The sequence below is a fragment of the Ornithodoros turicata genome, chromosome 2 (assembly GCF_037126465.1).
Source record: "Ornithodoros turicata isolate Travis chromosome 2, ASM3712646v1, whole genome shotgun sequence".
Taxonomy (NCBI): domain Eukaryota; kingdom Metazoa; phylum Arthropoda; class Arachnida; order Ixodida; family Argasidae; genus Ornithodoros; species Ornithodoros turicata.
This window is the reverse complement of record NC_088202.1, coordinates 57,457,103-57,482,106: the sequence shown is the minus strand read 5'-3', so window position 1 is coordinate 57,482,106 and position 25,004 is coordinate 57,457,103. Positions and strand designations below refer to the sequence as shown.

The 25,004-nt window shown below is 45.3% G+C and overlaps 1 protein-coding gene across 1 annotated transcript; it reads right to left on the bottom strand.

Annotated features, from left to right (window-relative positions):
* Window positions 1-5,808: 5,808 nt before the first annotated feature.
* LOC135383543 (uncharacterized) lies at window positions 5,809-11,017 on the bottom strand. The gene is made up of 3 exons (XM_064612961.1): window positions 10,646-11,017; window positions 9,612-9,776; window positions 5,809-7,432 (listed from the first exon to the last, which is right to left on the bottom strand). Exons 1-3 carry the CDS (start codon window positions 10,961-10,963, stop codon window positions 5,888-5,890), a joined length of 2,028 nt encoding a protein of 675 aa, XP_064469031.1. The 5' UTR covers window positions 10,964-11,017; the 3' UTR covers window positions 5,809-5,887.
* Between the last annotated feature and the right edge of the window lie 13,987 nt (window positions 11,018-25,004).

Here is a 25,004-nt window from a genome sequence, read left to right as displayed (position 1 = left end):
CCACAGGCATACGTCCATGCGCCGACGAGGTGAAGGCCATTCACGACGCAAGAAAACCGAATGACAAGAACGAGCTTCAATCATTTCTTGGCCTAGTTAACTTTTACCAGCGTTTTATAGCCAACAAAGCGACACTTCTTGAGCCCTTACACCGACTACGGGACAATAATGTCAACTGGAAGTGGACAAAGACGCACGCTGCAAGTTTCGAAAAGATCAAGAACGCTTTGAGTTCGGAACTTTTCCTCCGCCACTATGACGCTTATGACACACCCTCGTACGGTCTAGGCAAGGTAGACTTAGCCAGGTAGCGAAGGCGGGAAAAAAAAATCTCGCTCAGCAACAGTGTCACCTGCATGACGCGAGCGATCCTGCGCGTCACAGGCACCCCTCATCGTCTTAGCAAAACTGTGAGTGAGTGAGCAAAAAAAAAAGTAAAAACAAGAAGGAAGCAAAACTGTATGTAGGACATGTGTAAGGGAAGAGGTAAAGATCGCAGCGTCGTAACGCCGTCCGTGCTCGTGAAATGAGCGGCGTTACGATGCTGCGATCTTCAGACGATGCCAGCAATGAGCCCGGCACCCTCAGTAGCCTATATTGGCGTACCAGATTGATCATATACCGCAATACAATTTGTTGGGGTACATTCGTTAAGCTTAGTGCGGCAGAACTCGTCTGTAACGGTGACGGAAATGTGTCGCAATTAACACGTACGCCTGCAACGAGTCAAAGATATCAGCGAACATCCTGACATCCCTCCCTGTCAAATTGTGTTTTTAACTTAAGTTATCGTCTATAATGTGATTACCTAATGAGCGGAGCTGTCAAGCCAATATAATTTTTCTCTCACTAATTAAAGCACCTTTTTCTACACCGGTTTAAAACGGGTGTATATAACGTAAACACCTTTTTCGACACCTCTTTTTACACCCTTAATGATCGACATGGGATCAACTGTGGTGTATGTCGATGTTATATCTTTAATGATGCTCTTTTTACACCTTTCGCTTCAATCTGCGGGATAGACAATGGTGTTTTTATGACAATACACCTGTTTTGAGCGAATAAAGGCATAAAATGATTTACTGTGCAGGCAAACCACATTGTTGTCAGCTTGCTGCTAATGAACCATGTTTCAAAAGTGTAAAACAACCTTGTTGGACAACCAAGTGATAAATTTCACAGTCAGTGGCCTTTGCTTTTTCCTGTGCATGACCACCTGCACAAGCCATGTTAGACCAGAAAGCGGTCAGTCTTATTGCTACGTAAAAACACCATTTTCTACACCAATGTTACCTGAACAGTGAAAAAGTAAGAGACAGGTGTAAACGCATAAAAACACCCTTTTTCACACAGCACTTGGCGTAATAAAGAGTGTATTTTCTCATGCACCTTTTTTAGCACCCTTTTTGCGGCCTTTGGTTAACTTTGTGGGATTAAAAAAGGTGTATTTGCTTAAAAACACCATTTTTCACCCAGAAAGGGTGTTTTTGAATTTACTGTGCATCCAGTGCAGATTCTGCGTTCAGTCTCGATGTACAAGCAACTAAAGTTGTTGGTTTTTCATGTATATCAGTGTCGTCAACAAACCAAAATAGAGCTTCACGTTGCCTGTCTTACTATGAGGTTCCAAAGTCAGTGCATACGTGCAGTGCAATTGGAGCACGAGGTTTACTGTAGTTTAACATCAGTGATCCACAACTGTCCTCGCTCCTTCTCACGAGGCTTCCCAGGAAACGAATAAAATTTTGTTCAAGGTGGTGCACTTTATATAGGTGAATGCACATTTCACCACGCAACAATGGTATTCCATCTTCTCCGGCGCCATACGACGTGCAGCAAACACACAACGTCAACACGTTGGACGCAGGCAAAACTCCGGAAAACTTTTCCGTGAAATGACCATGGAGACACTTTGCTGTCTTTCCCATATATCTCTCTGTCCCTGTTCTGCACGACCGAATGTACTGTTTACCTGCTGCAAACAATAAGATTAAAATAAACAATCTAAGATACATCATCAGCACGCATACGGTATAGCTTGATAAACTCCTTGCAAAAACTTAAACACGAGCCCCATTGAAAGAGGGTTAAAAATTGGGCAGTTCGGTAGATCGTGATTAAAAGCGCTAAAACCCCAGTGCCTGGGAGCTAAAATAACAAAGTGAGACACATGACACTGTGCACAGTGCGATGTGTCTGTGTTTGTTATCTTAGCTCCCAAGCACTGGGATTTTAGCGCTTTTAATCATAGCCCCATTGGCCATATTACTCAGTGTAACTTGCTGCTTCGCAAAATGTAGTAAGTTGCGTTTCGCAAAACTCTGAGAAGTACGTTCATATAGGAACGAGAACATAATTGGACAGGTTCTGAGGTACTAGAAAATAAATGCATTATTCTTCATTATGTTGAGTACACCTTGCGTATAAGCGCAGTTGAAATTGAAGAGGACCGCAAGATATGTTTGCCTGAATGTCGAGACAATGAAATAAACATGAAGAAAGACCTGTCTCACCGTTCCTTTTTTCTCTCTATGTCTCTCACGCCATGTTTGAACTTTCCATGTAATGAAAAGCGGTTGTGGTTCCGCTTGTGCTTGTGATGTATGGTTGTGGTAGCGGAGAAAGATTCCGCCACTGCGCTGTAAGAAAAATCTCAGTACTTTTACTGCACAAGTGACTGCTAACTCTGTTGCCGGCATATGTGCGGTAAGCTATATGCTGCGCAAAATCCGTTTGACGTGCACATTGCGCAGCTCCGGACTGGGTTTTCGCAGTTTAATATATCTCTTTACTGTAAGTGTCATTCTTTTCGCTGATGGGAGCTGTGCAGTGTGCACTCCAAACGAATTTTTTGGCGTAACTAGGTTACGCAACATATGCCGGCAACAGCGTTAGCGTAAGTTTTTTACAGCGTGTGCAAATTTGCAGTGGGAATACTTTTTCCGCTGCCATTTTAAGACGTAGCGGACCAGGGATCCTCTGCTAAAAAATGGCGCTACTGTAGTAAATGCCTCTACTGTAGTAGCACTGCTATATATTACAACACTGCTGCGTGTGTTGTATGCAAAGCTGCATTCGTGCGCGAGATGCCTGGATTGTCGCGCATATTTCAGCACATATTTCAGCGGAATTCCGCATGTGGAATAATTGAATACTTCCAATAATATAATTGATTTCACACTGAGGTGTCGTGGGCTGAAGAGTTACATAGCACATGAAAACCAGATATTTATTGCCACAAGATTATATATAATGGGGAAAATACAATTTCACTGGACGACTTTTGACGAAAGATTACATATACGACTGATATAAGGTAAAAACGTCGTCCGTCAAACCCAGCTTCGCCATAGTGTGGGATGGGCGCATACGCACACACACACACTGACGGACGACGACGATAGACACACAGCCATACAGGCAGAGAGCTTGAGCACATACGTGTTTGATGACGGGCTTGTCTATGTGGCAGGGGCATGGAATTACTTGCGCGCGACACACGAATATATAATATATATTTGGAAATAGATTTGTACGTAAGGTGAGCCCTCCCAGCCCACACTTCCGTGACTACATGCTGCACCTATCGCAGTGCGCTATAGGACACGCAGGATACAGGGTACTGCGGATAACTTGGACCACCTGGGGTTCTCCAACGTGCCGCCGGAAATCTTGCACATTGCTTGTGTGCCACCAGGACGTTCCATACCCAGTTGCGTCATTAGGGTATGCGTCAGCCCGTGCGGGAGCTCCGTCAAGCCCCCCCCCCCTCCCCACAATAATGTGTCCCTTTCCATCCAAGGTGATACAGGTTAAATAACAGTATCATATCGTACGGAGAAAAAAATCACATGCTCGCTGAGGGCTTCTTATGTTGTTCTTGGCGTCACCTCGCTACAGAAAACGAGAGGAGGAGGCGGTACTGGTGCAGCACGTCGCCCCCTTCCGTCGCATCACCCGGTGCGGATCGCACCCCCCCCCCGCACCCCCCTAGTGACACCACTGTCCATACCCTCACCCTTGAACAGCCACATCGGTAGGCAAATGGTGACACCACCACCGTCTGTTGCGTTCGAACTTGTAGACGGAGTCGGTCACATTGACTGCTACCACAACTGCATGATGGCTGGCTAGTTGGCGATGCTGCCGCAGCGCTTCTCTTAGGCGTCATTGCATGGCAACAAAATGCAGCGGAAGTCCATTCCCACTGTTAAAGTGCCACTACGTACCAGATCTGGTGTCTTCATAACCTACCTAATTTATGTCATCTACGTATCTCATATTTCATTAGATCAAAATATTATTTCTCTGCGTGACGCGATATCATCAAAGCGCGTCTATAGTTTTTCATGCGAATTCTACCCCGAATGAAGTGAAATACCCCTGTTACAGGAGACCCGGACTTGGACTGACAGAGGTGGACATCTCAAGAACTTAGGATTGTACGAATCGCACTCACCCAGCCAGTTCCCGTCTCTTCGTCGCAGCGCTGAGCACGTCAGATGCTCACGGTCTCGCAGGTAAATTTATCGCGTCTGCTTTTTTTTTTTCTTTTTTTCAGGTGCGTTTGTGCTGGGAGTGAATGTTACACATTCGAGATATGCGCTCTTCTTGCTATTGAACAATCATACGACAGTATGTAGCCTATGTACAATCGATAATACGTAGATTAGGCACTCGCTGCCTTGATAGGAAACAAACTTGCGAAGTTCTTCCTCCAATTCCATACAATCGCGACAGCTGCACAGAAAGAAAGCTGGGCTATACCCTTGGAGTGGTGCAGAACTAGAGCGGTCGGAGCAACAGCCAAAAATTTATCTTTCAAGAACCTCTTCGAAGGAGGTATGTCATCAAGAGGCGTGGAAAGCAGAAATTCTGCAGAAATTGCAGAACTGTGTGCGTTGTAATTAGTAATGTCACGAACTCTTCGCGAGTCTGAGATGTTGCAGTCGAACTCGCTCGTTCGCGCGGTTCGACGAATTTTCGAATTTCTAGAGGCGCAACCGCTGCATCGTCGTTACGGTCGGTATGAGCTAACGAGCGGCGGGAAATTCAAAAAGGCGGGCGGGAAATTAAAAAAAGATGGGCACGTGACACATTGCGCGTGACGTATACCACGCCCTTCACGTATCGCGTGAAGAGCGCCGTGCACGTGTTTTATCACGTGCCCTTCTTGACGAGTGCCCCGCCCCTCGTTAGCTCCTAACGCATGCAAGCGATTAAGCCCCTGATTCGTCAAGGTTCGCAGACTTCTTTCTAATCAAGAGAACACGGTTATGGATATAGCTTCATAGTTGAGAAATCACTTGAAATCTAATGTTACGCATATACAGGACGCCCAGAAAGTTTCAAAGAGTTCTCCTTGAGCAACTTTGGCGTTGCGCCACTCAGTGTACTTCCCAGAGTACAGACATAACACCAATACGTGAGAGCTTCTCGAGGCGTAACAGATGTATTCAGATTTGGGTGACAGATGCGCAAGCACAATAGTCGAACCTCGGGGAAATTTTTTGAACTTCCCGAGTGAACGTTTGAATTTCGCAAACTTCTGTGAATTCGAATATCTACAATTTCGTGACATCACTGATTGCAATACTCTTGGTTATTTCTATCGGTTGTCACCTCGTTGCTCCGGGGTTAATCTTGCCTTGACGCTTGTACTGTGACGTTAGACATCTGCCTGGAACCAGCATTCCAGTTTTAGATGCGTACGTGAAATGTTGAACTGCAGCTTATTTCTAAAGCTTCTTCCTTGCAAGTAACACACAGAAACAAGTTATATTTTATGCGTAAAACCATCGTATATTTCACAAGATTCACGTGGGACGGAATAATAAAGTCGCACAGTTCCTCAGTGTACAATAGTCACTAATGCAGATGTCAATCATCGTCGTGAAACCTTCATGTCATCGAACAGACAGCCTGAAATCTCCGTCCGGTTAATGCACTCGAAAGTATATTTGAAATCTCGAAACGAAGTCATTAACTTTGTTGTGTTTGACGAAGGCTTATATGTATCATTCATGCAGACGTTACGAACAAAGTATGTCATGTAGAATACCTGGCTCCGAGGGATCTTCCACATGCTCCAACCCTGTATCGGAGTGTTCCAGTCGTTTCGCGGGAACACGGATACTTGTACTGCTGTCATAATACTGAGGCGTGGGTACGCCAAGGACGGCACCGCATTTGCGAAATTTCGTTTGATGCATTGGATGTGCCCGTCAAGGCGCCGTTGCGTGGCGATGCTCCAGTTTCGATAGCTGAAGACTAAATCCCAAATATGGTTCGACATTTGAACCCCTACTGTTGCAGCGTTGATCAGCGGATCTGTGCCATTCTCGAAGAGCAGATAATTGTATATTAGCGGAGGTACGTACATGCAGGTCTTTTTCATCAGTACCCTTGTTTCCGGGCTAGGAGAAGTCGTTTTATCTTTCGGGTAGTAGTTATTGTACCCAGCTTTCGCCAGGAACTGGTAGTAGGTCGCCTTGAAACGCCTCACCGAGAGAATGTTTCCCCAAAAAGTCGTTGGTGTCGTCATAATTTTGAGGTCCGGTGACATGCGGTCGGATGGAACTTGCAGCGTGACGCTTCGAACGAGGGACAAGAACTTTGGGACATCGTCCTTGTGGACAATGCTCGAAGCTGAATCTTCTATCACGCGCACAACTGAGTAGAAGAGTGCTCGTACAACTTCGTCTTTCTGGGGATCCGTTAATACGTGCGCAAATGCCATTTCCCACAAAACGTTCAAGGTCTGGATATATAAGCTACAATACGTGTTCTTGTAGTTGAGGTTCTTCTCTTGCACGACTGCCCACATGTTTGGAGCAATTGTTGCCGCCAGAAGAGTAGTATAATAAGCGAGCGCTTGGGCTCGCTGACCTGGGGAAGTAAGGAGACGTAAGGCATAGCCAATCCTTCCACGGTCGGTGGCGTACACAGTGATTGAATGGCTCCAGTAGCCTAGGGCTGATAGGGCTTCTTTCCACACCTGTGCTCCTACCTCTGGAAACAGTTTTGGTATATCGAGCGTTGTTGGCAGCCTATTCTTGACTTTGTCCTCGACTGAGGGTCCATAGTATACAGAAATGTCGTCGTCTGCCTCGATCACTTGCTGCTGAGCTGATTGAGGGGGTGTCGCTGTCGTTATATCGTGATAAAATGCTGTAATATCCAACCTCGACACGTTGGTGTTGTAGTGGGAATTGACGATTTGAAGTGCCCTTCTCCATTGTTGTGACGAAATTGCGTTATACGACTTGTAGTGGGAGTCTTTGCGGTTTTCAAGCAGGAGCGCAGCCGATGATTTGCTTTGTAGTATGTAGTAAATCTTTAAAATTGGCCATAGCTGATAATGCGAAGATGTCTCCAGGATCGCTTCGAGAACGGTAGCTGGAGAAGAGCTGACTGATATGCTGAGTATCTGAAAAACACGCGAAACGAATTGCAGGGTTAAGAGCAAAGTAATTCAGAGTAGCCCGTGCGTAACCTATTCCAGCCGCATTGCCCTAATGGCCCAAAGACCTTGCTTTGGACACATATCAAGTGCAAAAAGTTTGAGTCTACATTAGAAAAGCAATGAACACTGATTTAAACCGAAGTCCCATTCGCTCGCAATAACGCCTGAAGAAAATATACATCATGATAGTTGAACCAGTGCACCGTAATGGCAGAGGCGGATGGGTAGAGCACTCCTAAGAGCTCAGTGGGTTACCCGTGTTCACATACGTACGAAGCAACAGGTGGTGAGTCGGTTAAGCGGCCACTTGGATGTTGGTTCATGTAACGTTGATTTCCATTTTGTTATCTCGGGCCGGACCATTTAGGACCATTTTGTGTGTGTCTTGTACTAAGGTGCCACTCTTATGATAGCCGTATTTCGTAATGATATAGGACAATCGAGATCATCTTAGGAGAAAGGCAGACGTCAGTTTACTATCGTGCACAATGTCAAGAAACAAAATGCACGCACAACGCACGCGCTGTGTCCAAGGCAGTACTGTTTGTAACCATCCTGAAAACTATATGGCGATCGAGAACGCAATTGCTCGTATGCGATTAACCGCCACATGAACTCAAAGGTTTAAAGTATAATCTGAATGATCATCTTAAAAATATATATATCCGGACGGTAAAATAGGCTACTATATTTCATGAACTGCTGTTGTGGCTCTTCAAGGTAGGATTTTGTGCCCGAATACGGGTATACGGAGATTTTACGAGGCTATACTCCGGCTGTTTTTCAACCGTCCTCCCCGAAATAGGCTCTGCACTTCTGCCTCGATTGCTGCCGTTCTACTCAAGCGGCTGCTTCAGAAGGGTTCTCCGAAGCTCTCCTGACTTACGTTGCAGAAGAACACACAGGAGCGACTGATAATAACGTCGGGCTTGGACGAAAATTAGCGCATAAGGAGGTCGCGGTCAGCAGATCTTCATAAGAGACAGATAAAATTGCGTAGACACAGGCAAGCTGGTGGACGAACTCCACAACTGCAAACCTGTGCGAGGCAAAAACAGATAGACAACACGACATAGCAGCTGCAACCAGTAAAATGTTTAAGTTTCACTAAGACTTCAACTTATATACAAAGTACGTGGGAAGAGGAGAGAAGGAGGGACGGGAAAACAGACGAGCTACAAAGAACAAGATCACGAAGCGGTCAAAGAATACGGCTGAAAGCAGGATGAATCGACACTGACGGGGCACTAATACAATTGTCTGCGTCCCGAATTTCAAGGGTAGCTTACGCATGTTATTTTCACGAGCTATTACTGGGTGAGCTATTAGTAGTGCAATACTATTACTTAGGGAGGTCCTTGAAATTCGGAACGCAGGCAATAGACCTCTCCTTATTTGTAAACAAATGCCGCATAGCGTTCGACAGCGCCACCAATTTGGTGGCGTTGAACTACGCTCAAGGAATGGGGGCGAACAAGGTCATGCCCGAAGGCCACGGTCTTGAGGGGATTTCGATGGTCTCTGACACGGACGCGACCTTCGGTTATACCTTTCTTTCAATAGGAGGCAGCGAACAAGTGGTCATTCGTGGAACCCAGCCCTCTTCCGATTTGTTTCGGTTTCAGTAAGTCTACCAACGTCATGATGACGTTTCTCGGGTTGAGATCTATTGTCTTAGTGCCCTGTCTGTGTCAATTCATCCTGCTTTCAGTCGTATTCTTTGACAGCTTCGTGACCTTGTTCTTTATAGTTTGTCTGTTTTCCTTCGCTCCTTTTCCCACGTACTTTGTTTACAGGTTTCAGTCTTAGTGAAAATTAAACATTTTGCTGATTTGAGCTGCTGTGTCGTGTTGCCTATGTGTTTTCTCCCGCTCAGATTTGCAGTTATGGAGTCATAAAATATTTAAGAACCAGGTTCGTCGATCCGTGACGCAGCAGCCCTGCCAAGTTGCTTTCGTACAGTCATGTCACCGTACGTCCCATACGTCTCGCACGAAACTGCTATTGAATAGGCAACGGCGGACTGAACGGATAAACACCAGACCTAGCAGCCCATGACTCTCCGCACCGGGTAAGGTAATGAACGACAAACGAGACTCATGCGTTGTCCATAAAGTGCCATCTACAGTTCGTGCAGATTTACCTTTGTTGCTAGGCGCAAAGATGCAACGACAACTTCATCCGTTGTGCCCGTCACAGTGGCCACACAACCGTCCATTATGCGAATCAGGGCTTGACTCGCATGGTCCTGATGATCCCCATGAAGGATCTGGCGTACGATATCGTTGTTCTGCTGCCTCAGCAAAAACTGAAGTGTAATAGAGAAGCCTAGCATTACTACCGAAAAGTTTACACTTTGTGTATGTTCGCCAACTATGACGTGTTTTCATTTCGCTACTTTTAGAAATGGTAGTTGTACAAATGACGGGCTCGAGAAGAGAAGTTTGGCATACGGAGGGGTTACTAAGGAGACGTTGGAATCTTTGTTTCAGGCTGATTCACCTGATTGGGCAGATTTATCCCCTTTTGGCGGTTGTCGTTACCGGAACAACTGGCTTTTAAAAATTAGTGAAGTCGTTTGGAAGGTAAATATTGCACACAAGTGAAAGAAGGTCATATGCTGAATCTAAAAGTAGAAGAATTATAAAATTGTGTGGCGTAGAAACTTTTTTAGATACATACAACACCATCTGAAGCACTTCTAGCGCAGGAGAAACACGGCAATGCTAAGCCTAACGGACTCGGAAATTTCCATCTTGCAAGAGGCAGGATCGTGGGATTGGATTATTTCGGCTCACTTTAGTAATGTTAGGTCAGTTTGGGTTTGGCAGATTGGTCGTCTGGGGGGTGAAGGTAGGGTCCCTTCCCCCAGGCACGCACTAGGCGATGCGGGCATGAGACTGCCGCCGCTTGGGTTAGAAGATCCTCAGTATACATGGCGGATCATCTTCAAGAAACGGGCGATAAAATGTTATTTTTGTACGTTTCACACAATATACGAGGGTCATTCCTGTTTAACTGCGTTGCTGATTTGTTCCTCTTTCAGGTAAAGACGTATCATTTATCTAGTGATTTTCTTAGGTTAGAAAAACGCAGCGGTCCCGGTAATGAACTACGTCCTTCTTTTTAGCAGAACGGCTGATTTAGCACTCTTTCCTGTCATCATCAGTTACTCACCGCTTCGGTGCTGTTTTCCCTAAAGGCAAAACAGGTGTAGAGGTAGAAGTCCTCGCAAGGCTTCATTGAACGGTTTGCAAAGTCAGAAAGTCGCCGGACGTGGTTTGGGCAGCAGAACGGAGCACGCGTCGGGGAGACCGGGGTTTCACGAGCCCGAATGCCGTAGAAGAGCCAGGTCACCAGGGTTGCACTGACCATAAATCCTGCAGCTGCGCAGCAATAGCCGCAACACTGCAACATTTTTTTCTTCAGCTCTTTGTTTCGACTAAGATTCTCTCCAAGATGAGATAAAGCGAAGAGAGGACCGGTGTTCTGCATCGTTACTCTTCCGTCCCGTCCTGAAAAGGAAGCTCACGAGCGTTTACATTGCACAACCGCTTCGTCTTCACCGCATATCAGCGTACTGACTTTCAGCTCTGCGTTCAGTTACGTTCAGTTATTTTGTGTGATATCATGTTTGAGTCATTTGACCTACCATTTCACTTACTCTAATAAATCTCTAATACATCTAATAAATCCCCGTTGCCCAAACATTCCTTCTTTTCTGGTTTGAGTAACGGTGCATCCGAGAGCTAGAACCTATTACCTATGTCACGTTCCAGCATAATATCCGTAAAATCCCGCTGTTGCAATTGTGTTACCGATGTCACATTACAGGTGTGCTAACAGTACGTAGCAACACTCATCCTGAGGATGGCATTGAAGGACAGAAATGACACCTTGGGAATATCCCCACAGGATCCTCAATTTGTTAGAAAATTGTTAGAATGAGACTATAGAGATGATCCTGGGGACAACAACTTGGGACAAAAATTTGACAGTCTCAGGAGCACTCTAGGAAGCACTCTCCTGCATGTAGTTTCAGTATATCTTTTATTTGTCTCGTTTAGAAGTGAGTAGACGTTTTGAGTAGACACCAACTTGGTTTTTTACATTTTTCATCCTTCGCCACCAGCTTGTCGTTTTCCGCTTCCCCCCTTTGTTCCTTCAGCATATTTTTGATGACGAAGAATGCGAGCTGCGATATACAAAGCGAAAAACAAGAAATATAAACGGTCCTCCAACACCAATAATAAAGAAGATCACTTTGAAAGAAATATGCTGCAGTGGCATTTGCTTTCGAACGCGAAACAGATACTACACAGGGTGTAGTATTCGAATTCGAACATAATTCCGATATGAAATCAATTGCAATATAGCATATGCTGAAAGACAATCTTTAGGAGGGTATTAGCAAACTCCTAAGGCAATGTCTTAATTAACTTTCCTTAAGTAACTTTTTAATTATAAAAGCTACGAAGTTGTTCCAATGAGAACATCTGGTCCCTTCGGTCACCTGATACCGGAGCCGTTTTCAGAAGAAAAATCCGTTCTATAGATCGTCGGCAAAAAATTCGTGAAAAACTCCACCACATGCGAGAGTCCTCCAGGAATCTGAGTCAAAACGAAGGGCGAGGTACCTTAGTTTAATTCAATTTCATGTATAAGCAACACCGAAGTGACGAATTTCTTGGAGTATTAACTTACAACCAAGATAACGTCCGTGTTTCATACTCAGTTCTCAGGCAGCACAAACCCTCGGGAAAAGAATGGGAACGCAATTGGGGCTTCGGCTCCTGAACGGGCGATAGTGCCCGACTGGTTCCCAGCGGTGTGGGAACTGAGGAGGTAGAACATAAGAGAAGATAAGGTAGTCCCCCGACGGTGCCCTGATCATTTCCCGCTCTGGTCTCCTTTTGGTCATGTAAACAATAATATAGGATCGCTCCCCGATGCTGATCTGATCGCTTCACGATAATCAGTCACATCACCGGGGTGCAGCAACAGATTTCTCTTCTCAGACTGTCAGGCGCCGAGTGTTGCAACCACGTGACCGACAGTTTCGAATCTGGCCAATGATGTTCCTCGATCGTCCAGCCGTGTTTGCACTGTCGGAGTCCCCGTCGCCCTCACTGCGAGAAACGAACGTATCCCCCCGTGCTCCCGAAATTTTCAAGGAATTCCGACACTTTTAAGCGAATTATCAAGGGGTAAGTGCTATTTCTTCTTGGTGGTATTCCTCGCATTGATAAACGTTACTCATAGATGCTTTTCAACATGAGTGACACCGTTCTAGAGGGCTTCTCTCGAAACTTGGCAGCGCAGCATCGCATAGTTTCGATTTCAGTGATCCATTGTGGTTATGCGTTGCTTTTAGGATAATGGACTACGTTTTCGTGAACATATGGTTCAGTAAAGTGTGGAATCGTATGTATTGTGTATTTGACATCACACGAAATATAACCATTTCTCAGGACGACTGCGTGCTGCAGCTGTGCTTTCCACCTCCTGCGTGCCTACAAAACTGGAATGCTGGACTTCAGCTCAAAGGTTCGTTTTTGTACTCACTCTAAATAAAAAGGAAAAAAAAAAGAACTTCCGAAGGGAATAAATTATTCCGCTTTAATCCGTTTGTGTAATATGATCGACGCATAATTTGTTTGAAATTGTGAGTGAATGAAAGTTATTCTGATCTTTCATTCAGAATGTCATGCTGGACCACTACCAGAGCGTGCTTAAAGAAATCAATGCCTTGATGAAGGTATCACTGAAGTGCCCACCACCAGATCTCTGCCTCAGAGCCAGTGCTGATTGTCAAGATTTTTCTAGCGGATCTTGTCATGTCATGCAGAAAACTGTAAGTTTAGCTATTTGGTCTGTATTCAATAACGTTTGCGTCTTGTGGTGTGGTGTACTTTTCTCATGTAACCCTGACCTCAAGCTATCTTCCACTTTCAGAATCCACCCCGCATTTCGCACTTCGGTTACAACACTATGAGCCTATCGCGCTGTGATGGTGCTTGAAGGGAATACGATCTGGTATGCTGTGTTGTTTTTCTTTTAAAAGGACTTCGGGTATCCATAATAAGTGTCCCTCATAGCAAGAAAGCCAATGTATAAGAAATGGCATCTTCTTTATACATTAATATTTCTCACAGTATCCTAAAGACAAAGGTACGAGTCACACATGTGCCATACTGCACTCTCAGAAAAAAGGGTTGAGCAATTACACATTTTAGGAGGTAATAGTTGTCGCATATGTTGTGCCTAAAAGGTTGCAAAGTTTTACCTGTTACCTACGAATGATAGATCTACCAGATTCGGTGAGCGAGGGAGGCGTACGCTTTTTTGTCGCAATTTGGATGGATGATAATTTCTTTTACTACCCTTTTACACCCTTTATCAGACTATGTTGACCTAGGAGGTAGCTAAGGAAGTTACTATCTTATCACACCCTTTTTTCTTAGATTGTGGTTCTCAAATTGTATGTATGTTGCCCTCGTATAAGCAAAGGTGCGCAGATATTTTCTTCTTTTTTCTTCAAGAGGGTATACAACGATCATGACACATGTAGTACGGATTCTCAAGTTGTTAACGTGTTCCATGTTGTTGGGGGTAACTCGTTACCAGTAACTCGATACTGCAACCAGGCTAGTCGGCTTAGCGAATTTCAGTAACTTTTTGCATAGCTCTTTGCTTTTCAGCTCCAGTAGCTTTTCGAGGAGTTCGTTCCTTTCTTCGTTTTCGTTCGTTCAGGGGTGGGGGGTTAAGTTTGTCAAAGTAACTTGAAGAAAGTTCCAAGTTCGTTTTGTTCGACTCTCGTCTACAAACATCGCAGGCTGAGTCCCCCACATGACTTGAGATGAAAGATGGCACGTGCACGGCGCGTCTAACTCCGTTGTTACATGGTGAATGTTACAAACTATGTTTTAGCCGAGCAATAGGAAGCTGAGGTACCGCGCATCTCCACGATAAGCACTATATTGATAATGATAGAGGGCATTGAGTAGCAGGGTTAAAACTTGGCACGGTTCTACGATATGTGCGCTTTGTGCTCCTTTCATGTACCTTATTACGAGATCAAAATCATCAAATCCCTCCCTAAAGAAGCCTATCAATGTAGGCTTCTTTTGTCGTAGCAGATATTGATATCGTTTTTGTATATCAAGATTATTTTGAAATGTCTTGAATAGCCCATTGTGACAGCAAGGTCTGAATTAACCATATAGACAGGTCAAGAGCTGAAAAGCATATATATTGTGTAGAAAATAACTTGAAGGTAACCTGTTACATTTCTAAAGTAGCTTAGGAACTTCACATCAATTTTCATTACGTTTTATTACGCGCAACTGCGTTTGAAATTTAGTTACGGGCCGCTTTCACGTCAGTTGAGGCAGGGAGGTCCGAGCGACCTCCTGGGTTTTCAGTATTTTTATATTTATAAGCTCATCGTGTATTATGATCAACAGCGGAAAAATGAATCGAGTAGCTTTCGTGCAAAAAAAAAAAAAAAAAAGAAATCGAGAAAAGCCGGTTTTGAATTCGGCCGTGTTTTTACGCGTATATCTCCCGGGTGTTAGAAGATATTGTTGTGAATTTTTTGATGCTTTATTATGCCTACAGGCCAGCTGTCAGAGAGCAAATTTTAGCGCGCAGGTGCAACGCTGTGTGCTTTAAAAAATGGCGAACATGCCTTCTCGCACAGTTTGGTCCCAATTTCGACGCGTGATATCTCTGGCTATAGATGTCCCTGATTGCCATACTTGGTATCAGTTCACTCAGCTTTTAATGCTCTTTCATCTGATACATCTATCCTGCATATACTTCCTAGCGGCATGTGCTGAAATAGGCAAATGTTTAGGCGTAGTTCGAAAAAACATGGATTTTGCGCGTGTATTTCTCAAAAGTGTCGCACTTGATTTCGTATATATTTTGCCAGGATATAGCCCGATGTTAGGCCTTTCATCTAACGCAAAAAAATTCTGCTCCAAAGGCGTATACTGGTCATTAGCGCTTTAAAACGCGGCCCTACTGCGTACGAACCTGTTGGAGGTATCTACAGCCAGAGCAAGAAGCGTCGAAGCTGGAACAAAACTGCGCGACAGGGCATGTTCGCCGCTTTTTATGCAGCACAGTGTTGCACCTGTGCGCCCAAATTTGCGCTCGGACTGCTGGTAGGTAGGCATACTAAAGCATAAAAAGATTTCACTGCGATATCTTTTAAAACTCAGGATGTATACACGTACAAACACGGCAAAATTGCAACAATCGAATTCAGGGCCTGATTTCTCGATTTTTTGCACGGAAAGTATTAATTCTATCTATGTTGATCATCATGTACGATGAGCTTCTAAACATATATAAAAAATAATGAAAATCCTGCCTGAGCTAATGTGGAACCGGCCTACAATTATGTTCTGGCTAACCTTTTCAGTGACTTCTATCTTTCAACAGTCTAACTTAACTGGCAACGAGTCCCAACTTCTATCTCTGTTCCATATAACCTCTGTTAAGTGAATATTTGTGAAGTAAATAGTACATATGCGGGACTGGTGACTGTATACTTTCAATTTAACTCCTTTTTTTCATTGCTGGTGAAGTGATGCCATAAAGAACCCATGTATCTTGTGACTATGATGCAATAAATAATTTTCTACAGTGACATATTGATTTTGTTTTTAAAAATCGCGCAAATTAACTCTTGTTTGGGGGGTAGGAGGTACCAGGAAGTGTGCATTGGCTGCACCTCGGGAAATCGTTGGGGTACGATACAGGCTGCCGATAACGGACCATTAACATCCCCGTGTTGCAGACCGTATGCCGGACCATGTTCAGGAGCCGACCCAGTTGGGTCGGTCGCCGCCGGCGCAACGACGTTGGTTCGTCGCGCTGTGCTGCCTGGGTTGTTTTAAAACTTCCGTCGAAAATCAAGCACGCGCTGTACTTTACCGTCATATTTCTGTATCTTCCACGGAAATGACTCGTGTAGCATCCCGTCAGGGACCTTCTTTGGATGTTCATAGCAACAATATCACAATGAGAGGTCTAGCAAGCCATGTTCTATTGCACATTGAACCGTGTGCGTGGAGTATTAATTAAAATCATTGAATCTGTATTTATACCCCTGTATATTTGTTTCTATGTATTTTGTGTTTTAGTAGTATTTTGCAATTCATGCATGATCGCCACTGGTTACGTTAGATTGAGTTAGTACAAAGAAACCAGAACACTAATTAATGGGCGCAGGCATTAAAATACACAACGCAGTATTAAATTAACTCTGTCCTCCTGTATACGTCCTCCGATTGACGACCGCAGGACGTACACAAATGAGCACTACTGGACGGTCCATGATGACACTTTCCGGACATCATCCGGATATCTCATCACGGACGAGGACGCGATGACACTTTGAGGACGTCCTGAGGATCGCGAGTGTTCTTGGGGGTACGCTGTATGCCGTAGTAGAGAACGACTACACATGCCATATTCGACCTCCTCTGCTAGGACGTAATCTGGTGCGCTTTAATCTGCGGTGTAACATCGAAACAGCGCGGCGACTCTTGTAGCGAAACCTAAGGAAAATAAGTACTATTTTCATGTCTGAACTGGGATGCAATGTCCCAGCTCTAACAGAAATAAGCTGGTTGTCAAGACGTTTACTGCATTATTAAAGCGGATGCGAGGAATTCGCAGAGTAACCGTTGAGTAGTGGCTTTACCATGGCGAAATTGTTAGCAGCAGTTCACTGCTGCAAAGGAAAGTCGTCGCAGGAGGCAAGTCGGGCGTGGATCCCCACTTGCATTTTAACGTTGGCTCCTATGCTCTGCAACAGGAGGCGTGGAAGGGTTCTACTAAACGCAAAAATAGCGACACTGTCTTCCACCATCATATAAAAGCCTTGGTGATGTGATTTTTACAGGCTCCGAGTTGGTGGATTTACTGTGACAGTGGATATGATTTCCGGTGTTCTCGTGTCCGCTGCGCTTTGTTAATTACTGCATTCAGCTGTTTGTTCCCTCTTTCGGTTACGACAACGTTTGCAGCCTGCCCCATTTACGAGCGCAACACTTTCCACTTCAATTAACTTTTGTTCCGCGAAACCAAACCAAAGCCTTGACCACGGAGAAGGAGGAAGCAGGAGAGAGCACCCCCCCCCCCCACCCCATTTCCTTGCTAGTTTATCTTGACATATCTTGATACAACATTCACAGTGCTCCCACCAGACGACGTCATTGCAGAGAGGGCGCGACTATGGGAGAGCTCGTGCCTGGCGCATCAGTTTCATGGTGTGCTAGTGGTTATTTCTGATTTGACGGCAACCTTGACTGGACTGTTGACGCGGAACCTGAACCAACGTCATATTTGTGTCCTGTGCGGTACGATGGCTGGGTGCTGTCGTATCAGTCAGGCTGGCGTTCACCATTTGGTCGGACGTTTACAGTGTGCCTCTACAAGGTTCGTTCCATTTATTACTTCATCGTTATACTGGCAATTATCAAATACCCTTCAATACTGCATTTTCTGAATACAACTCTCTTTTCCTCTTATGCCGAGATGTGAAGGTTTATTAATGATAATAATGTGGCGGCCCTCTCATCCTTGAGGCTGTCGTTCATAAAATGAGGGGCGAATGGCGTTGGTGAACTTTGTTTTGCATTATATATTTTATTTATGCGTAGTGGGAAAATTTATATGCATCTTGATCCTTTGGTTAAGTTTTGAATTGCAACTTTTTGCGAAATGTTACATTGCAGAAATTAAGGCTTTTCCTTTTATGTCTTGAAATCCTGATATATGACCACGTAGTTTGAGATATCCACCGCCAGATTTTGAGCTGGAATTCAACCATGACCGATGCCACGCGCTCTTTGCTTCCAGGCAGCTAAGCGGCTTACCTGCCAGCTGTTCACTCTCAAATTTTATACGCCTTCTTTGACGATACCCAAACGTATTCCTTTTTCGGTGGAAATGAACAGTCACATATGGAAGTACACCCTCCAGGAAGTGTGCTAATTCAACACCATCTCACCATATGGGGTGTAATTGAATGACTGATTTCCTTTTCTGGTGTAAATCAACTCCCTCCAACAAAAGTACACCGTTCCAGAATAGAACATGAAAATGGACTGCTTAAAGTAAAGTAAAAGTTAAGTTAAAGTTGCTTGGTCCCTGGCCACATCCGGCACACTAACGCTCTGCCCTCAAGGCTCTCTTCACTTTCTGGACACCAGAGGACTTGGATCCTTATTGTGAAGGGGCTCATTATTTCATTCCCCGCATCACCACCAGCAATGAGGTAGAGTATCGCCGCCGGCGATGAAACTCCCCAGCCGTCATCCCTTAATAAAGTTGTTGTTTTACAGCGCGGCAGTTTCAGTTAAATACATAGGATGGTGGTGGAAATTCCCGTGTCGAGCCCCGGCTCCCAGAGGAGAGGCAGGGAGGCTGCCGTGATGGTGAGGTTCAGCCGCAAGACCGTCGCGGAGTAGCAGGAAAACAGGCCAGGACCAAGCGTGAAGGCCAAAGACCTCTCACCAATATCGCGTTTGCTTATATACATTTCCGTCTTCCCCAGATTTAGCCAATCAGACGGGACACCAAGCCACGTGCAAGGGCAATTCCGAGAACTGTACACTCATGATATAACCTTGAAGGTCCGCCACACTCAAACTACGATACATAGTACATACAGGGTGTCCCAGAAAACGCGTCATTGAATTATAATAAAAAAAACTACACCACCTAGAGTCATGGGGTCAATGGCATTTGTTCTTACTGGGTTTTTGCGATCTCCTCATGTGAATGTCGTGTAACGTAAGTTTAATTATGTAAATTTTTGCGAGCTTAAGTCGGAAATTTGCCTAGTAAAGGTCACTTTTTTACCCCACCAATGTGGAGAGAGTGTCTAATTTAGTCAAATTAATGAAAATGGACAGGGATATTCAGGAGCTATCCCATCGGAAAAAATAGCCGAACATCATGCTCTACGGCGGTCGCACAGAATAGCGCACGATGAATTTTTCAGCGCAATCTTTGTCAGTCCGACGAAAGGGGTTGGAAACCCATCCCACTCCGACATCGCAGACAGAGATAAAACAGGCACAGCTTATCACGTTCGATTTTCTCTGGGATAATGCTTTCCCTCTCCCAATTTTAGGAACTGTTACTTTTTCTACTATCACTCTGTGGGCTGGCTTCCGAACCTCCTTTCGTCGCACTGAGAGCGATTGCGCCCAAAAAGTAATCGCGCGTTATGGTCCGGTGCTCCGAAAAGCATGATATTCGGCTATTTTTTCTGATGGGATAGCTCGTGAATATCACTGTCAATTATCATGAATTTGAGTGAATTCGGCACGCTCTTCATATTGGTGGGGTAAAAAAGTGACCTTTACTTGGCAAACTTACGAGTTCAGTTCGCAAATATTTACATAATTAAACTTGGAGTACATGACATTCACATTAGGAGGTGGCAAAAACCTCATAAGAACAAATGCTGTTGACCGCATGATTTTAGGTGGCGTAGCTTTTTTATTATAATTCAATGACACGTTTTCTGGGACACCCTGTATACGTGTGAGCCGCTCTCGATGGGCCGGAACACGTGATGTAGGTTTCCCTACACATATAATGAGGGCCTTAAATAAGGTAAGACGATACTGCGGTCCGAGGCACAGCTCCCAGGGAACACCGTCCCATACTCAACCAGAATCGTATGTTTCGCGTAAACCAATGCCCCGTTTCCAAACGAGAGCTGCGTCCGCGGCGGACGCAGGGAATCGGAGCCTGTCTCCGAAAACTGAGTCATGTAGGTGGCGGAGTGGAAACCAGCCACGCAAGCCAGTGACGTAATCCCTGTCTGACCCCCGCATTCGTATACGGTTACAAAGGGTTGTAGTCTAGCCGCAAAGCGTCTTTCCTTTCGCTTGGTTAACGGTCACTCTGGCTTCTGGCGTCTCATGACCTCACTTCATGCACCGTCTAACAATGTAAGTAGTGACGTTTTGGGCCGGGTGCGTTGAGTTTCGTGGAGTTTCAAACTTGATTTGTGTAAAATGTATTGCAGGAACAAAAGGCATCGAACGAGACAACGTCGCACGATGTCACCCGGACGCTGATTAAACAGTTGTGATTCTCCCAGCTGTCTCCACGCTGCCAATTCATATGCGTACGCCGATTGTCCACCGTGCTGGTGTCTTATGCGTGATGGTCGTCTACGAGCAGATCATTTTGTTATAGGTGAGACTCCTTTCGCTTTTGTTTTTCTCCGCTGTGCGTTTCTCGCATCCATCACGCATCACCACCACTAATACCATCAGTATTTCAGAGTGTAATTGCCCAAATATACATGATGTAAAGTACGTCCTGCTTGCATAATGTTTGTGTCAATTGCTTCGACAGTGTGCCAATGGTGAATGTAAGCATACTTTTTAGAATAACATTATGTCGTATTTCCTGTTTCCTCAGAGGTCTTGAGATGTGAGTGTAAGGTACAGACAGTACAAAGTGCAGGCTTAGAAGTGTACTTGAAGTAGTACTTGTCTAGTAAGTTCTCCACCATTACTCTGGAACATATATGTGACTTGGCTTCCAGCATAAAATATGCACAGAGGTAATTGTGCGGTACATGTGCCGACAATATTCTGTATAGTATATAATATGGTTGTTGTATCTTTCTATAGACTACACGCACATTGGTGTAATGTGTGCAGCTCTGTTTCTATAGTCAGTGTATTATGCATATAACTCAAAGTAAATACATGTCACATAAATATAATGCAATGGGTGTCGGTATTGCGGATTTAAAAAGAACGATTGTGCATTACACTATCACTTTTTATGGAACACATCAAGTTGAAATTGTCTTGACATCTGGAACAGCCATTAAGTAAAAAATTTCATATTTACCTAGAAATTTTCTTCACGGTGTGTTTGGCTCGTACGTACTCGTAGGTGCAGCATTACAATGGAGGTAATTCAACACAGAATGCGAGACCAGGAAATGGAAAATTCAGACTGTGTTCCAAGTACACGTCATTCATATTCTTTGCACGACAGTGCTGAACATTTTGCTCAGTCACACCCTTTGCAGACTAGTAGCCATAGATATACAGCCTCAAAATATACCTCTAACTATTACACCCGTCTAACACCCTCCATGCAAACGTTTCCCCGAGAAGGGTATAACAGGGCTCTGCAAAAGGATTTACATCCAAATTACGCCACAGTTGTACCGAAAGGAGTGTTCATGACCTAGCAGCGTTGACGGCCAGCTACGATCATCTTTATCGCTCCGACCCCCGGCATATGTTTCATGCTGCCAACTTGCATGGGTACATCCATGGGGAAGTGGTGGTCATTATAGCGATCTCGACTGCGGAACTGGAATAAAGTACACATTAACAAATCAACGTACTCGTTTAGCAATTCCCGGTACGTCGTTTTCAGTCAGTGACAATACCTGAAGAGAGACCGAGAGTGTTGTCGTCCGCTTTCTCCCTTTTGGGAGCAACAAGGTTACGTTAGAGGGCACCCTTGATATTCTCAGCACAGCGCCTTCACTGAGCATGGACTTGTGTTTCTGCTCATCAAGAAGAACTAACCTCTTGTAGCCCACGTACTATTTATCGGACGCGATTCTTTTGTCAAAATGTTACACGCAGATGTGGTCCCTCGGCTGGAGCATGCGGTCGTATCGCGGGAGTTTTTGTGACCAGTTTTATTCTTATGGCCCCTTGAACAGTAACCCAGCACCTCCCCTTGGCGCGAGACGTGGCCAGAACAGTTCTAGGTAAACCATCAAAGACCAAGGGATGTCCAGTGGATCTTAAGTTCTGGATATCAGGATCCATTGGAGTTTGTGAGCATCCATCCGACGTCTATTAGATATTCACTGGAGCTGCATCGGCCTTGCCGATCGGCATAGTGAGCCATAGAAAAAGCACAGCGGGGAGAGCCGATCGGGCTAACCTATCGGCATAGTGACACACCTTAACGTGTAATCCTGGAGCGCACGAGAGCTTTCAATCTCGCGGGCCAGAAAACCTGCTCCCTTGGGTACCTGTCTGCAACGTCATGTGTCTTGCGAATACTAAGACGTGCTCCTTCTTTTTTTTCTTTATTTATTTTTGCAGTGCCGCCCTTCCTGCGCCTCGACTGGTCGCTCTCCCGAGCAGATGATTCTCCGTGGCCAAAGAAAAACGGTCTGCCTCCTGACGTCACGAGACGCGATGAGCCGCTGGGCGAGGTCGTCGCCGTTGCGCGCTCTCTTGCAAAGCAATTTTCTCAGTAAATTCGCACTTCCCACATGGAACATTTTGCGCGACGATTCGTGAAGGTAGTATGCTCATATGACGCAACAAAAAGATATATTTTGCAAGCGCTTTCAACTTTTACCCATCACTGGGTTATTACTGAGCATGGTTGCGCTATTATGATCAATTATCGCGGTGCTGACCATAATGATGAAATGAACGTGCACCAAACACAATGCATTATTGTCAAGGTATCTGAGGCGTGCACTAGGCCGTACGTAAAACGAAGAAGAAAGCGAAAATAAATAAACTTAGCGGTCTCCTTGCTGATGCAACGAGGAGTAAAGAATAACAATCGTTGAACCTCTAAGAAAATGTGGGGATAATTTTTAATTGCGTGTAATGGTTTGCACATATGGTTCAAAGGAGCAGAACTGCAATCAGTTATGGTGTAATGATAGAGGGGATAACGTGCCGTGGGGTTTGGCGAGAAGAAATAGTCGCCCGATGTGAAAGTGAAGGAACCGCGAAACCGCATTTGGTCCCTCAATGAGTTCGAAGGTCGCACAACACGGCAACCGTCCAGCTTCCGCCTGCACATCCTTATAGGGGGGGGGGGGGCATAAACAATCTTCCTATGCAGCCCGTGGACGCCATGCGAAGACTGAAGTTTTTTTTTTCTTTGTCTTACACTGGACAGGAGGAGCTGTACTCGTACCAGATTAATATTATTGTATAAAAATAAGTGCTGATATGCTTTACGGAATCGCTGTAAGACAGATGTCGACACAGTTCACTGTGAAGCCGGCACAGGACACATGATGCCCCAATGCGATAGTTGTAATGTTGCCCGCCTGATCGTGGCTGACTGCGGCAAGCAGTTCCATCGCAACCACATACAGAATCGGTACGTTTCAGCGTGTCATTGTCGTGCCGTTGCCGGTGGCAGGCGCCTTGTGTGAACAAAGCGTAGATCACGCTAAATATTTTGCCGTGTATTTCGAGCGCCATCGATTTTAATGATCCGAAGCATTCATATGAAACCTCTGGGGTTGACGACAGGCCTAACTGGATTTACTGCAACGCGTCGACAACGGCCATCGTAGCATAGGCGGAGAGTTTTCAAGCTGCCCGAGGGGGCTGGCGTAGAACGCCCCCTTTCACACACAGAGGCTGGGCAGGGTGTCAGTGATTCCATGTTGTGATGTTATGAGGCAAATCTTTACAGCACTTTGATGCTCACTCGCTTGAATCACGTGATTCTGGTGGTATCCCTCGGAACGTTCATCATGAGCGTCAGCTGGGTAGACATCTCGGAAGGAGTCCGGCCACTCTAGGAGGGGAGGGGGGCTAAGGTCCCAAAGGCCGCACGTAGTCGGCGCGTATGCACCAACATGGGAAGCCAGAGAATGACCGTTTGTTCATGTTGGCAGGGCCACGTCACGAGGAAGCCAGACGACGCTCTACTGCCGTGGATGCCAGTCTGTCGTACACCCTCATTCGCGTACGGTTCTCATGGCGCCATCTATCGTCCGAGACGAGTTTTCGGATCAGACCAAAGGAATATCTGAGGGGGTGGCCCAATAATGTTACCGAATTAAAATAGCGCCACAGCATGGGCAGAGGCGAAATCAAGGTAGTTGCATTTGTTGACGGATAACCTCCCTTTTTTTTTTTAAACGGAGGAATATGGTCACGTTATGGTGCATGCACTAGAGTCAAGTGCCCCGAAATTTGCGGTCGGCAAGCTGAAACTATCTTGTTCTGCGTTCAGCGTAAATTTGACAGTACGGAGTGGTTCGTTATCCAACAAGCAGCAAATGGCTTGCATTCAGCGGAGCTGTTTTACCATACGCCAATATTGATTCGTAGCATACCACTTCCCACAAACGAACTTTCCGTGTGGGTTGCCTCAGGGTCCCTGCTACCTCCTCGCACATATACACACCAATGTCAAAGAGCAGATGACAGTTACACACGCACCTCTTCTCAGGATCAATAACGATCTGAGTGCCACAAAGAGCAAAAGTTGTCCCAGCCCGTCGATAACAAAGCGATGGTCAACCTGTCCAGCATCGGAAGTGGGCAGGGTGCCACACTTCCGGCCATCCATCACTCCCCTCGCACAAGTCACAGGATGTGGTTGCCATCGAGAGTGCTTTGTTTTCTCCCGTTTATTCTATACGATGATTCTAGACACCGTATGCTGTGCACAAGTCAAGACGCGGTCACACTTTAGGAAAAATCTTCCCAGAAACAACACCGCAAGCGATGCTGCCCCGACG

What these genes read in the sequence shown, in the direction of transcription:
- LOC135383543 (XM_064612961.1), bottom strand. Translation starts at nt 10,963, where the DNA reads ATGCAGAACACCGGTCCTCTCTTCGCTTTATCTCATCTTGGAGAGAAT. An exon ending in GGGAAAACAGCACCGAAGCG is followed by an intron (nt 9,777 to 10,645) that starts GTGAGTAACTGA and finishes ATTACACTTCAG; the next exon opens with TTTTTGCTGAGGCAGCAGAA. An exon ending in CTTTGCGCCTAGCAACAAAG is followed by an intron (nt 7,433 to 9,611) that starts GTAAATCTGCAC and finishes CGTGTTTTTCAG; the next exon opens with ATACTCAGCATATCAGTCAG.